Below are 15,248 nucleotides of genomic sequence, written 5' to 3'. Positions count from 1 at the left end.
TAACTCTCTCAACGGGTATTTTTTCATCCACAAGACTCGAACCCGATATCTTGCTTAATGGAAATCAAGCATGTAGCACTTGAACCAATATTCGTTAATATTACGTATATATTTTTGTTTTGTTTCCACATATATCATCGCACTTGATGCAATCCTGTTCGAGTCGAAAACATCTACGGGTTTGTGAAACTAACTCTCACAGCGGATATTTTTTTCATTCATGATGAATAATATAATATTTTTCTCTAATAGAGGGGCCGGGGCTTGTAGGGCATTGACATTCTAACCTTGTAAATCATTCTGAATAAAATATTTTATATGTATTATAAATGAGTATTATTTTATAATAAAACTTAATAATTCAACTAAAAGTTTATCATTTACATATTTCATTATTCATGTTTAATATATATATTAATTATTGGAAAATATATAATTAAATTTAAAAATTGATTGAGTATCAATGTATATATGTTATTTATATGTATGTGTGAATTGGCATAGCTAAGTATTAATTTCTTGTCTGGTTGTCATTCCTATATGATCCAAATAACCTAGTCACATGTGACATGAGAATATCATCGACCACTCATTATTATTGAAATAAAATTATTTTTCTCTTATTTATTGTTATGCTATTCTTATTTCTTAAGAATATTCACTACAGACAAATATTATTGTGCTTATTCTCATAAAAAATATGATCATGAAAGGTTAAAATGAGGAGGGAGAAAAAGTTTATAATTATAAAATATAAAGTGTAAGATAAATTATGAGATCAGAATAAGAATGATAATTATAAAAAATATGAGATGATAGTATTCTTAATTTATAAATTATAAACTATATTCTTGATGATAATGGTCATTGTTTTATGCAGTGTTATTAGAACTGGACCGGACTGGACGGTCCGACCGGTCTGATCACTGACCGGACTTGAAAACGGCTCTAGTTTGCCGTCTTAACCGAATGAGAGTTGAAGCGCTTTGAACCGGAAAAAATCCGGTCCGACCATGTTAAACCCGGTTAAACCGGATTAACCCGGGAAGTAAACCGGACGGTTCACTTAAAAATAAAAAAATGGGACAATGTTCTAATATTTTGTTTTACTACGGTCCAAAAAAAGATAAAGAGATATTATTTCAATATAATTATACATAATTATTAATTATATAAAGTTTTACATTTATATATAACTATATATTTATAAATAAAAATTATTAATTATGTATGAAATCAACAGGTTAGATCGGACGGTTTAAACAGTTAAACCGGTTAAACCTAATACGAGACCTCTGCCGGTTTGACGTCCGGCTCGGGTTTCACAACACTGGTTTTATGTGAAGTTTTTATTGTAATTGGGGTTTCTTATTTTGTATAAGTTTATTTCTATAATTGGATTTTGAATGTAAAAACTAAAAAGGAAAAACAAACTGCTAAATCAAAGGAGGCGCACCCTCCAAAACAAACAAAATCATATAAATCTCACATTTTCCCTTAATTAAGGTTTCAGATTCGAGTATTGTGAATGAAAAAAATAATCGTTGTGAGAGTTAGCCTCATATACTTGTAAATATTTCTGACTCGAATAAGATTGTCTTCAGTATACATGTAGGAAACATTCTAAGTCTTATAGAGTCTTACATAGAATAGTTCTATTCTCAATCCGTAATTTTTTAAAAAGCTACATCATCCACCATTGATTTATATATTACTTTTTATTTAAAAATCCAATAATAATTAATACAGATGATGTGGTGACAGTATAAAAAGTTTTCGGCTTGAATTCTTTTATAAATATCAGTTTTGTTTGTGTCACTCTCTCTTTCTATTTATCTATCTATCTTTCTATCTCTGAAGAGAAGAGAATAGAAAAAAATGGCTCTAACCTCTTTTTCATCCCTAATCACATTCAAACCTTCTCTCTTCACACTTCCACATTCACCCAACCACCACAACCACCGCAACAAATCCATCATCACCGCCAATTCCACCGACCCTTTTTCCAAATCATCATCCACCACCGCCCCAATCTCCACCACTTGGAGCATCGATAGTTGGAAGAAGAAAAAGGCGCTTCAGCTTCCAGAATACCCAGATGAAAATGCCCTAGATCAAGTGCTCCAAACTCTTCATTCATACCCTCCAATCGTATTTGCAGGAGAGGCTAGGAACCTCGAAGAGAAATTGGGTCAAGCTGCAATGGGGAATGCGTTTTTGCTTCAGGGTGGAGATTGTGCTGAGAGCTTTAAGGAATTCAGTGCTAACAATATACGTGATACCTTTCGTGTTATTCTTCAAATGGGTGTTGTTCTTATGTTTGGTGGCCAAATGCCTATTATAAAGGTTATAACTTTATCATATATATCATTATTATTACACCATAAAATGCTGCAATTTTCAATTGATTGTTTTTTGTGTCACCCAAAGAAAACATGAAAACCAAGTATAAGCATATAACTTTTGTGTTGATGGAAATGGATTCAATTTAAAAGTTAAGAGGAATAAATTGTGTTGTTAATTAGATAAGAGACCTAGTTGAAACTTTATCTAAAGGTAAAGAACCAAAAGTGTCGTTTAGCTTTATATTTATTCATTTCATGAAATTGGAATATGATTTTTTTACAATTGTTTGAAACATTTTGCTGTTTATGTGTTAGGGGTTGAGTCTTGATGATGAAAAAGGACTGTGTTGTATTGTTTTTTAATAGGCATTAGGCAATATAGAACGTCCACTGTGGGGCTCGAACCCAAACAATGTTGTGTTATGATTTGGAGTTGATCAAACTCGTCGTCTGGAGCACAAAGGGGTGTACCTCAATGGCACTCCAAAAGCTCAAGTCATTATGGAAATCGGTTAGGGAAGTATGTCTGTATAGAAGAATGAAATCATTTATGGTTTGCGGGAAATAGCTACTTATATAGGTGAGAATATTTGTGTGGCATTTATATAGGGGAATGTAGGGTAGCATTACTTGGCAGAGTGTGTTGGGCGTGTGCTCATTTGGTCATTGAGGCAGGAGACTCCCTTGATTTGTCGTTGTCACCTACCTCAGGTTGTGCTAACGTGGTCGGACCATGTAAAGCTGGGTTAAATGGGACGAGGGTGCCCGGGTCAGACTGAGTGGTTTTTAATCATCGATCATGGCAGAGCTTGAGGTCACGGTCCAAATCACAATTATTTGAAGCTTTGGTTTGTTTATTTTTGTTTTATGAGTACCTAACTTGGAGGAAGAGGAGGGCGCTTTTCTTGGGTTGGGTTGATCAAATCCTTCCGTTGAGATATGAGAGGCAGACCGTTAGCAAATTAGATGGAAAATTTCGTAAAAAAATTGTTTTCAGATAGGCAAATTAGTAGTTTTACAATTTGGCAGTTAAAATTTCGTTATTAATGTGAATGACAATCTTTAGCTGCGGACATGATAACTTAGGTGGGCAGAATGGCGGGTCAGTTTGCAAAGCCAAGGTCAGACTCATTTGAGGAGAAAAATGGAGTGAAGCTGCCAAGTTACAGGGGCGACAATGTGAACGGTGATGCATTTGACTCGGCATCTAGAATTCCAGATCCACAGAGGATGATAAGGGCCTACTGTCAATCTGTTGCTACACTGAATCTTCTGCGTGCCTTCGCCACAGGAGGTTATGCTGCCATGCAAAGGGTCAGTCAATGGAATCTAGATTTCATGGAGAATAGTGAGCTGGGAGACAGGCATATTTTCTAACTTCTTTTTTCAGATTTATTTCAGGCTTTCAACTTGTTCATGTTTATTAATTCTTAATTCCTTATTCTCTATATTTGAAAATTGAATCTACTCTTTTCATCTTATTCGAAAGTAGTGGAAGTCAAGGAATATAAGGAGGGTAAGACTTAGAGGATAAACATTTACTTGATCTAAGTGCAATTTAGCTAATCAATGGTGGATAAACATTTACTTGCTCTAATTTTTTAGAGGAGCTTTTTCCTAAAAGGGAATGGAAATTCAGAATATCTCAGACTACTTCCCTTGTCTTCCATTCTGCTTCTGAATAGGATCATATGGAGAAATAAAATGGGAGAAAATCAGAGGAAGACTAGAAAGGATTAGAAGTGGACTAAAATTAAAGGCTTTGTTTTGCTTATCTAGTAAAGTTAATGAACTAAATGTGGTTATTTTGTAACGACTAATGAGATGGAGAAAAGATCATGAATCGGATTTTTTTCATAATCATTGTGTACTTCCTTTTCCCCTTTCACAGTGTTAAAATTACATTTGCTCCACTTTTATTGTAGTGATGCAGTACAACTTAATCTAACTTACTAACCTTGTTGACAATGATAAGCATTAGCACTTCTTTTGTGCATTCTACAGAAAAATGGATTCTGTTCATACTTGATATTGATCTCTCTTGAAGTTCTGACCCCACCTAGTGGGACTAAGGCTTGGTTGTTGTTGTCTTAACTTCTATCAATTAGTTAATTTTTGGTGTGGCCCAACAGGTACCGTGAATTGGCTCATCGGGTGGATGAGGCTCTTGGCTTCATGAGTGTTGCTGGGCTCACAGCTGATCATCCAATCATGGCTACAACAGACTTTTGGACCTCTCATGAGTGTTTGCTTCTCCCTTATGAACAAGCGCTAACTAGGGAGGATTCTACTTCTGGACTTTATTATGATTGTTCAGCTCACATGCTGTGGGTTGGGGAACGTACCCGCCAACTTGATGGAGCTCATGTTGAATTTCTGAGAGGAGTTGCTAATCCACTTGGCATCAAGGTGCATACATAGTGTTCCTCTTCTATGTCGGTGATATGTTTGGCTATGTCACCATTTTGGTTTGATTATCAAATTACTTTTTCACGTGCTTTATTTAGTATTGTTTGTGTATACATTTACTTATGCATATGCTTGACTCACTCAATTATTTGTGTTTATCTTTTAATATGATGCGTAAGTACTTCAACTACAATCATATCTGAAAGGCCTTGGTCATGTAGGAGAAATTATTGGATGGTCCAAGACACATCTTCACCATTAATTATGCAATCATGAGTTAAGATAATAAGAGTTAATTCCAAATCTATAGTGAATATTTGTCCTTTACCATTTGTTCGGGACCATGCAGTAGTTTCTCGTATTGTATCCAATAAATATGCATGCTGACAGAATTTGCAGCTTCTGAAAGGGTTCTTGGCTTTCAGGTGAGTGATAAGATGGATCCACGTGAACTTGTGAAGCTGATAGATATTCTGAACCCGAAAAACAAGCCTGGAAGAATTACTGTGATTGTTAGAATGGGAGCTGAGAATATGCGAGTGAAACTCCCACATCTTGTCAGGGCAGTGCGCAGTGCAGGTCAAATTGTCACTTGGGTTAGTGACCCCATGCATGGGAACACCATCAAAGCTCCATCCGGACTTAAAACACGCTCTTTTGATTCAATAAGGGTAATTTTCACATAAACTAGTCTCCTTTAATATATTGTCTTGTTTGTACTCAATATTTAGGCAATACACAAGTGGCATAAAGAAGGCTTTATGGTACTATGCACTAGGTCAATTCTTTTGGAACCTACAGAAGCGTTATGTTCATGTTACTGGTATAACTTTTTCTACGGCTTACAAATTAGCTCAGAAATGTTCACGTTTTGTGTTCATTCACATAACACTGATTCTGCAGACCACCTATTTTTGGATTTCTTTTCGTGGTTGGCCAATGTTTTTAAATATATGAATTTGCAAGAAGATTTTCCAAACCCTGAAGTTCCATAAATTTGCCATAAACTCTTCAAAGATATGGTAAACTAAAGATTCTGCAAAAAAATTTATCTTAATGATGGATAAAGCTAATGGTACAATTTGCAGATTGCCTCTGTCCTTCTATCCTACTCATGCTTCTTGGTCATGGAGTTTATGGATCTTACACATGATATCTATATAATTGTTTACCCTTCATTTACTGGTATACAATATACACAATAAGTCGCATGTTAGAAAATACAGTGTTACAGGAACTGACAACTTAGTGGAAATTACTTTGGCTGTTTTTTTGACATCTGCTCTTGTAATATTAGGTAGCACTTGGTGCATAGACAAAACAGGATGGGACATGGCAAAATCAAGATGTTTTTGTCATGTTATGTTTTGTTTCGAAAATACTCTAAAAACGAGAAGAAAAAAAACCTTATGTTTTGTTCCGTCGTGTTCTGACATGAGGTTGAATTTTGTAGCATACTTCAAGTTTTATAACTACTGATGTTAAATACATGTTAATGTTATTGGTGATAGGCTGAGTTGAGGGCATTCTTTGATGTACATGACCAAGAAGGAAGCTACCCTGGTGGGGTTCATCTCGAAATGACCGGTCAGAATGTGACAGAATGTGTTGGAGGGTCCAAGACTATTACTTATGATGACTTGAGCTCACGCTACCACACTCATTGTGATCCAAGGCTTAATGCTTCTCAATCTCTTGAGCTTGCATTTGCTATTTCACAGAGGCTACGCAAGAGAAGGCTTAATATGCAATCACTAGCATCACTTAGAATTTAGAAAAATATGGCTCTTACTTTGCTCCTGAATCATGAATACTGGTTTATGATCATGCATTTAATCTTGCAATAAAAGATGGGTCTACCCGAATAAGAATTCCATGATATAACAAATGTGTTATATGAAAGATTGTTTATTTCTCAATTTAGTTTTGATTCCTTCTTTTTCGTCTAATCACATTCTTGTGACTCTTCACAAGAGTTCTTTTTTTAGTTTCATAAGTTCAAAACATAACAATGCATAATTTGTTTACAAATTACATGATTACATGGTAACATGGAACAATGACATATTGATCATGAGTCAAAATTAATTAGCTAATTTCAATCAAAACTTTTAAAAAATATATTTCAATCCCATAATGTGAAAGAATTCCATAAAAGAGTGAAATCAAATAACCATTCAATATTTTAGACTGAATAATTGTTTGGTTATGAACAGAAATACCTCTGCACAATGCAGTCCTTAACTGCTTGTATATTCTCCCGATTTTCTATGTTGTAAGAATTTGTCTTGAAAAAACAAGAAGAAACATCATGTAATTCCAACCCATGCAGATGAATCTACTGAATTATGGTAACATAGACAAGGGCAACACTTCCATTTATTTTCATTTTGTGACATGGAGATAAAGGTTTAAACAATGGAAATAAATTCGCATACCTATTAGTTGGGAATCTCATACATTGATTCACCTTCTGAACACAAAAACATCCATTAATCAAGATTTGAGGCGGATATAAACCCGAACCTGAACTCAAACTCAATCATGATAAAAGAGTCTCATTTTTTTTTTTTGGTTTCTCAAGTATCTTCGCACTGGAGACAATCCTATCTGAACCAGGAACATCCACACGTACGTGTGGCTAACTCTCCCAGAGGACATTTTTTCTATCTACAAGACTCGAATCTGAGACTTTGCTTAAGGGGAATCAAACATGTATCACTTGAATCAACGCATGTTGGTGGTAAAAGAGTCTCATTGTTAAATCTTTCTATGCTCCTCGTGGTGCATGAGGGACAAAGATTACCAGTCCCAAAAGGTGTATTGTTTTATGTCTTGAACCAATCAGATAAATAAAAGAATTAACAACAAAAAATAACATTTTGATTTAAAATGTGAGACATGCTATTTCTCTCCCATGGATGAGTATATGTATAAGTGACTAGAACAAAATTTGGTTAAAATAAAGCAAACCTAAGGAACCATAAGCTTAAGATGCTTGCTAAAGAAATATGATAAACAATAATATTATATTCAGAAATCAAAACATTATTACATTGATATATATCAAACTAGGGTTTGTAATTTCAAACCTGAAACATTAATTTAATAAGGGAATAAAGTATCTTCTGTTATTAGAAGATATGTTATCTTCTTGTAATCATTAAAATCATAACAAGTGTTATATTTAATCATTTTTATAAAAGCATTTCTAAAACAAAACAAAATAATACACATGTCGTACATTTATTGGCGGAAGAAGATAAATTATCTTCTAATACAATGAGATACTTTATTCTCGAACCGACCTGCCACACAATCACGATCACACGAGCGTCTTGCATGCTGAACTCTGAGGGTCCCACATCGCCGGTAACAAATACTTCCTTCCATTCACTCCATGCGCATTATAGCTCGCTCCGTTGATCTTATCCACAATAACCCGACCCGGATAACCCGGATACGCTCCACTCCCGAATATCCCCGCGCACGCCGAAACCGCCTCATACGACGGCGCCGTCACCGGTCCCTGAAAGTAACCCTTGTTAAACGGATTCGTAACTGTTCCCGCCAAAAGAGTTGCTAAATTAATAACCATCCCGTCAACTCCAACGTCGCCGTTAGGCGCCACTAACGGTGCACCTTGGGGACCGTAAATAGGTTGGTGAAACGGCCACGCGCATTGACCCGGACACTGCGTTTCAGAGTTCCCAACCCAAATAAACGCGGTCCGGTTCGAACCGGTTCGGACTGAACCGTGGGTCCCGCATCGTGAACAGAATCCTTCAACGGCAACGTCTTTGTCCGTTAAGATAACGTTAATTGAAGCGGCGCCGTTTAGATTTGAGGCTAAAGCAATGAGGTGCGTGTTTTTAAGATATTTTCCGAGGGAATAATTCTGGTGTAGGATTTGTTTCCCTACGACGAGAGCAGAGGATCCTAACCCTTTATAATTTTCGGTTGTTTTCCACCACGTGGCAGGTGAGGGTAGTGTATCGAGTTTTGATGAGGTAAGAGAGTTAATGAAGTCGACGATTATGGAGCGTTGGATTGAGGTGAAGGTACCGTACCATAAGAGATTAACGGTGTGATGACCGTTGAGGAGTTCACCGTTATGGTATTTTAGAACTAGTGGTTCTTGGTGTACAAGTGCTCCCATTATTGGGTTAACCATGATAAGTAGAGAGCATAGAGTTGAGCAAAGAATGGCAAAGTTGTAATTAAAGGCCATTTTGAATGTTTGAATTAATGAGAAGGGTTTAAGGTGGTATTTATATGATGTTGTGGGAGAGGTGTGTACTTGTTAAGAATCCACGTTGGAGTTTGTGATTGGGTGTAATGGATGACAGGTTGTAGGATTGTTGAGGAGGGTGGGACGAGAATCTGATGTCCCCAAACATGTTTCGGAGTTTGTCCCAAACCAATCACAATATGCCACATCAATTAAAAATTTAGCATTCATGATTTTGTCTATTTTTGCTTCACTACGATTGGTTTGGAACAGACTCTACATGTTTAGGATAGCTGATCCACATCCGAGGAGGGTGACGTGATGGTTTTAGGACTTAAATATTTGAGGAGAACCCAAACCCAACAGATTAGTTTATTAGGTAGGAGAGTCTCATGGTTAAGTACAACATTGAGTTTGTTATTTTATTCAACGTATAACTCCTAACATTGTCGTCCCTTTAAGGGCTGACGTCCATGACGTTTTTTACTCTATCGACATTGAAAGATGATAGTCCTTTATCTTTTGGTGACTTCATTCATCTACCAGTAATCGGTAATATACCTTAATTTAGCTTATAGTAGCGCTTTCTGTGATACAACTCTCAATGAAAGACACCAATGTTTAGGATTTAAGCACGTAAGGAGAGCTCAAACCCAAAAGATTAGTCTATTAGGTTGGAGAATCTCATAGCTTTAAGTATCACATTGAGTTTGCTATTTTACTCAATGTGACACTCCTAACAGGTGGTGACAAATCACCTATACTCATTTTTGTTCCAATTTCATGTCTCATTCCAATGACAAAGTGTCATTAAATTAAAAAGAAAATTCTGAAAACACAAATTAACATTTTTATATTACTTGGATAAACATGATTAATCCAATGCATTGAGACATACTCATTTTAGCAAAAGGATCCTTGTTTTGTATGGCTTGCTTGGACTTAGGGTTAGGGTTCTATAAGAAATTGTCACCGGTCAAATTCTTTTTTATCCAAAGAGACAAACCTTATAGGTCTAAACTCCTCCCATTCATATTCCGAAGTTGTATGTGATTATAGAATAATAACAACCTACTTTTTCATGTTATGTTCATACTTTTTTTAATGCTATATATCTTAAACACCAACATGCACTCTTATATCTATAATTACATTGATCTTGGTGGTGTAATTTCTCAATTTTCAAAGTTATTTTTAAGTTTGTCATTCTTGTCTGAAAATAAATATGTAATTAGATGGTATGGTGTAGGAAGTTGAGGGTGGAGTCTCATCCACAATAAAATACTAACAACTAACATACGATCAATTTTTTTTTTGTCTCAAGCAATCTCACACACTAAATCTACCTATACTTGTACATATTTGAGTTTCTTTTAGTTTAGGAAGAATTTTGATCTAAAAATTGGCTTTTACAAAATTAAGGAAGAACAAAACTAAGTTTTGTCAACCCATCTTAGAGGGAGGATTGGAGTGAGATTTGGTGAATTGAGCAATAATGCATGCATGCATTTTAGTTTTAAGCATAGTTATTTGGACCTAATATGTGGTCCCATGAGAGGAATTCAACCATTGATATGATAGGAACTACGTACTAACTTTATTCATTGGGGTGGAAGCATTGTCTTTATCTATTCCAAAAAAATAATTAATTTCTCTTCATTACTAGATAGACAATTTGTAGGAAAATGCACTAAAAAATCAAAAGATAATAATATTTATGATCATTAATTTTTATTGAAGTTGCAATTTTGTCTTAAAAATACACTCCAAAATACAACCAAAGATCACATGTCCCTATTCATATCCTATTTGATGTCCCCATCTCATTATTTTTTTTATTTAATTAAAAATAAAAATTATAATAATATAAATTAATATTATACATTATTCTATGAAATTTAATTGGCTTTACACATAGGACAAGATTTTCTTCGGACAGAGGATCCTTGTCCAAAAAATATAGCACCTCATGTATTATGATTAGTTAGAAAAATATCTTATTCATCATACATATTGGTGTGTGATAGTAGTGAGCAAAATAAAATAATAGCCTCCCTACTCCCTAATGGATGGGGCATTGAATTGAAGAAGCAGGTTCCATTATTCTAAACAAGTCACCATATTTTGTTGATATGTCACTAGTTATAGAAATTATTACATTTAAAACAAAAGTTGGTAGTTGTGATAAAACAAAAGTAGTTTCCAAAGTTGAAAGCATTGGGAAGGTGTTGGGGTTGGCAACATTGAACATGGTTGTTAAGAGTAAGGATCCGGCAAGAGATATACAATAACTTACAAAAGGCAACATATAATAACATTTTTATTATTTTTTTATTATGAAAGTACATTTTTATCTTTGAAAATATAAGTAAAAACAACTACTTGTCTCTCCATTAATGGAGAAAATCTTTGTTCCATTGTTAATGGCCAGATGGGTGGTCCTCCGCACTCTGCAGTCTGCACCATGCCTTTCGGCTTTACCTATTTTCCTCCTATATATATATATATATATGAATGAATGAGATATTTTTTTAAATTTACTTCACATATCAGCTATCAATTATAGGGAAATTCAATAATTTGAGTTAATGAATAAATCTAAATCATTAAATTTCTCTAAAATTAATGACTAAAATGAGTAGTAAATTTAAAAAAGTAAGTAAATCTTTCTCTGATATATATATATATACACTTTGAGCTTAATGTTTTGAAATAATGGATGAACATATTGGGACGGTGCCGACTTGAATTATCCACTCAATTCACTACACTTAGATGGAGCTAATTAGTATATATATGGAGGTTGTCAGAATTCAAGGTAAGTGGGAGACAAACCAAAATTTATGGGTTCCTCATGTCAAATTTCCTTAAATTTGAAAATATCATCAAGTAAAAGTTTTACATTAAATAAAATATCAAATTCAATATATTAACAAGTCACGAGATTCTCTTATCTAATAGATTAGTTTTATGAGTTGAGTTTTTCTCATGTGTTTAAATCCTAATAAATGATTTCTTACATTGAAAATTGTGTTACAGAAAGAGTTACCTATATGATAGATTAAGATGTATTATCGAATACTGATATGTAAATAAAACTACTAAAAGAGAAAGATTTTTCCCACCTAATCAACTAACTTTTGAGTTGAGTTTTCCTCCTATATTTATTTCCTAAATGATTAACATAGTGGTCATTTTGTGTTTTGAGAAGTAGTTAATAATCAAATATCAATTTTTTCTTTTAAATGATCAAGTTAATAATAATCTAATCTCTCCTCTAAAAAAATTACTCACTAACTAAAATTACTTAAAGATGAAATGATCACCATCTCATATATTAATGGAAGAATTAATATTCATCGCTTCGCATTTGAGATTTATTTGATCACTGATTTCATTTAAATACTGACTTGATGATAACTTATCTCATCTGGTCAATAAAAATGTGATATGTGTGTTATTTTATTTATTTTTAAAAATATTTTTATAGAAAATGATGAAACATGACATATGTCATGATTTCACTGGCAGAAGAAGATAACTTATCTCTTTATATCAGGAGATATTTCATTCCCGTTTTACTATAATTTTAAGTTATATAAAAGTGACAATTTTTAATAATAGTTTTATAGAGGACCGCTCCCATTGAAATTGGAAAATATATTTTATAAAGTGGTATCCAGCCACATATATACTATGATTTCTTAACCAATATTCCAATACATTAATATGGCTTGAGATTCTCCAACAATTATGTACCAATTTGTATAAATTAGTACTTTCCTTTTTCTGAACTGCATCATATCCTAAGTTGGTCTTGACTTTTGATGGGTTTATTAGGAATATGTCATAATATAACACCTAATTTATTTATTATAAAAAAAACACCTAATTTTAGTAGTATAGTTTCTTTCAATGAACAGTTCATTATATATATTGATCAATTCTAAAATTTCGGCCAAGAAATTGAAAAGGAGAATTATTTGAACATACAGGTATATTTCATTCATAATTCATATAGTAGTAGCAAGTAGATAGAAATATTAATTAATTGAATAACTTTGTCTCAATCAAAATTAGAAAGCATAACAAATAGTTGCAAATAAATAGTAAAGAGTTTTAATCAAATAGTGTAGAGACTAATAAAATGTGTAGTCTAACACTAAAGTCTCCAATTTGGCACCATCTTCTCAAATGAGTGACTATTCCAATGCCATTCATTGTTGGTACAAATCTAACACTATTTTATAATAATTGAGTTTAATTTTGAGTTGGAAAATTATTTCTTATAATAATATTGGTAATTTTTCATCTATTAGATGAATGCTTCAACATCTATCAAACATGTTCAATAATTAAGCTTCATAATTACAATAAAATGTTAACACCCATCAATAATAAGAGGCGTAGTTTAATGTTTTTTGTACTACCAAGGATATTTCTTTATCTTTTTTGGTAAATAACTAATCTCTTTCGGAGTTCGTGACTGTCCATTTCAACAAATGTCGTTCCCAAGAATCGATTTTTCAACCTTAGAAATCCAGTAGAGCCTTACATCATTAGACCAACTTATTGTTGTTGGGTGCTGTAGTGCAATGTGAGGGACCTTAATCAAGTCAATGTTGAGATGATAGTGAAGAATGTAGACCCACCAATTAAAATAATCACTTATCCACTTGCTTCTTAGGAACTCTATTGTATTGTATGGATGTGATTATTGGTTGTTTAATTTGATTAAATTAATGTCTCCATAATGTCTCCAATTTAAACCATTTGGTCAAAGACAATCACTTCGGCTTTGTTTTGATAGATACTGAAAATTGCCTTGTTAGGGAAAAAACAGACATTATCTCTAATTAACTACTATTGTTAAATTAAATTTAAATTTGTTTAATCTAAATTAATGTGTCTTTATGTATAAAAAAAAACAAGGGGTCATTCAACAATAAAATGTCCCTAAGGTAGACTTTATCTTATAGGTGCATCCACTTTGTGATTTTGAAAATCATGAATGAAAATGATGGGTAATAGGCTCTTTCCATAGGATGAAAATCTCATGTTAAATTGATGTTTCAGATCAATCAAAATATATTATTTAATTAAAAAATATAAAAAAATTAACCAATATTTTATATTATTTTATGAAATACTATTGGATAGAGAGATTGGAACCACAACTTTTTGAGACAGAGGATGACAGTCTCATTCCATGAACTAGCTTTCAGGCCACAACAATATTAAATTTGAACATTAGAGACTATTAATTAAGGCTAAGATCATACTAAAATCAATTATTTATAGGACCCATTTCACTTTCAATTTGGCTTTTTCTTCTTGTTCATTCGAAAATAAATAAAATTAAGTACTCAAAATAGGACACTTTTTATCTCCATTGTTATTTTTTTAGAAAAGCTTCTTCGCCCTCTTGGAATCTATTTAGGTATAAGATAACAATATAAATAAATCAATAAATAAAGGAATAAACACAAAGCTGGCTCCAACGTGATATCTCAGTTGCACGCACCAAATCAACAACTAACATAAAGTTTTTCGATTTAATATATACACACCACTTATTGATACTGTAATTGTTTTTTATACTGTTAGTAAATTATCTATCAATAATTTGTTAACCATTATTAAATTTTAAATAAAATAATATAAATCAATGGTGGATGATAGGAAACAAAATATTGAACACATAGAACGAGTTCATGTCATAAGAAACAAAATAGGACCAGATCGAAATTGCTTTTTTAAATCAGCACGCGTAATTATTATTTAATTTAATATATACGATTCTGTGATTTGCAAATCTTTTGTAGCTCCACAATATATTCAGAATTTTATGTCAAAATGAATAATTACAACCTAATTAGTACTTTGTTCTTAACTATCAAACACATTAAGAAAATCATGTAAGAATATTTATTTTAAGTTTTTAACAAAAACACCCATCTCCTTAAGAAATAAAAAAATTGAAATGTATATGATTATTAAATGAGAATGTAATTGGAAAAAAATGTTTCACTAATCTTTGAAATTGCAATACAATAAAAAATTTGAAACACAAACCTAAAACAATAAAATGAGTAGTATTTATGGGCATGGTTAATTATTTCATTATTTAGCTTGATATACTTAAACCATGAATCAAATAAATTGAATTTGATATACAAATTGAATTCGTTAAATAAATTGAATTCGTTAAATAAATGAGTTAAATTTGAGTCCAATATAATATAATATAACTCATTAAATAC

The 15,248-nt window shown here is 32.8% G+C and overlaps 2 protein-coding genes across 2 annotated transcripts; one reads left to right on the top strand and one right to left on the bottom strand.

Annotated features, from left to right (window-relative positions):
- LOC109329697 (phospho-2-dehydro-3-deoxyheptonate aldolase 2, chloroplastic-like) lies at positions 1,819–6,671 on the top strand. The gene is made up of 6 exons (XM_019563451.1): positions 1,819–2,346; positions 3,432–3,709; positions 4,478–4,754; positions 5,180–5,425; positions 6,266–6,531; positions 6,571–6,671. The coding sequence occupies exons 1-5, from the start codon at positions 1,879–1,881 to the stop codon at positions 6,527–6,529; spliced, it is 1,533 nt and encodes a 510-aa protein (XP_019418996.1). The 5' UTR covers positions 1,819–1,878; the 3' UTR covers positions 6,530–6,531; positions 6,571–6,671.
- LOC109328963 (protein EXORDIUM-like 2) lies at positions 8,039–9,009 on the bottom strand. Its single transcript, XM_019562617.1, has one exon. It carries the CDS (start codon positions 8,983–8,985, stop codon positions 8,080–8,082), a length of 906 nt encoding a protein of 301 aa, XP_019418162.1. The 5' UTR covers positions 8,986–9,009; the 3' UTR covers positions 8,039–8,079.

Source organism: Lupinus angustifolius, chromosome LG16, assembly GCF_001865875.1.
Source record: "Lupinus angustifolius cultivar Tanjil chromosome LG16, LupAngTanjil_v1.0, whole genome shotgun sequence".
Taxonomy (NCBI): domain Eukaryota; kingdom Viridiplantae; phylum Streptophyta; class Magnoliopsida; order Fabales; family Fabaceae; genus Lupinus; species Lupinus angustifolius.
Note: the sequence above shows the minus strand (reverse complement) of the source record. Positions and strands in the feature narration are given on the sequence as shown.

Excerpts from the sequence above, each read along its gene's own strand:
- LOC109328963 (XM_019562617.1), bottom strand. The coding sequence starts at position 8,985 with ATGGCCTTTAATTACAACTTTGCCATTCTTTGCTCAACTCTATGCTCT.
- LOC109329697 (XM_019563451.1), top strand. The coding sequence starts at position 1,879 with ATGGCTCTAACCTCTTTTTCATCCCTAATCACATTCAAACCTTCTCTC. Across the intron at positions 4,755-5,179 it reads CTAATCCACTTGGCATCAAG|GTGAGTGATAAGATGGATCC; the intron begins GTGCATACATAG and ends CTTGGCTTTCAG. Across the intron at positions 5,426-6,265 it reads GCTCTTTTGATTCAATAAGG|GCTGAGTTGAGGGCATTCTT; the intron begins GTAATTTTCACA and ends TATTGGTGATAG.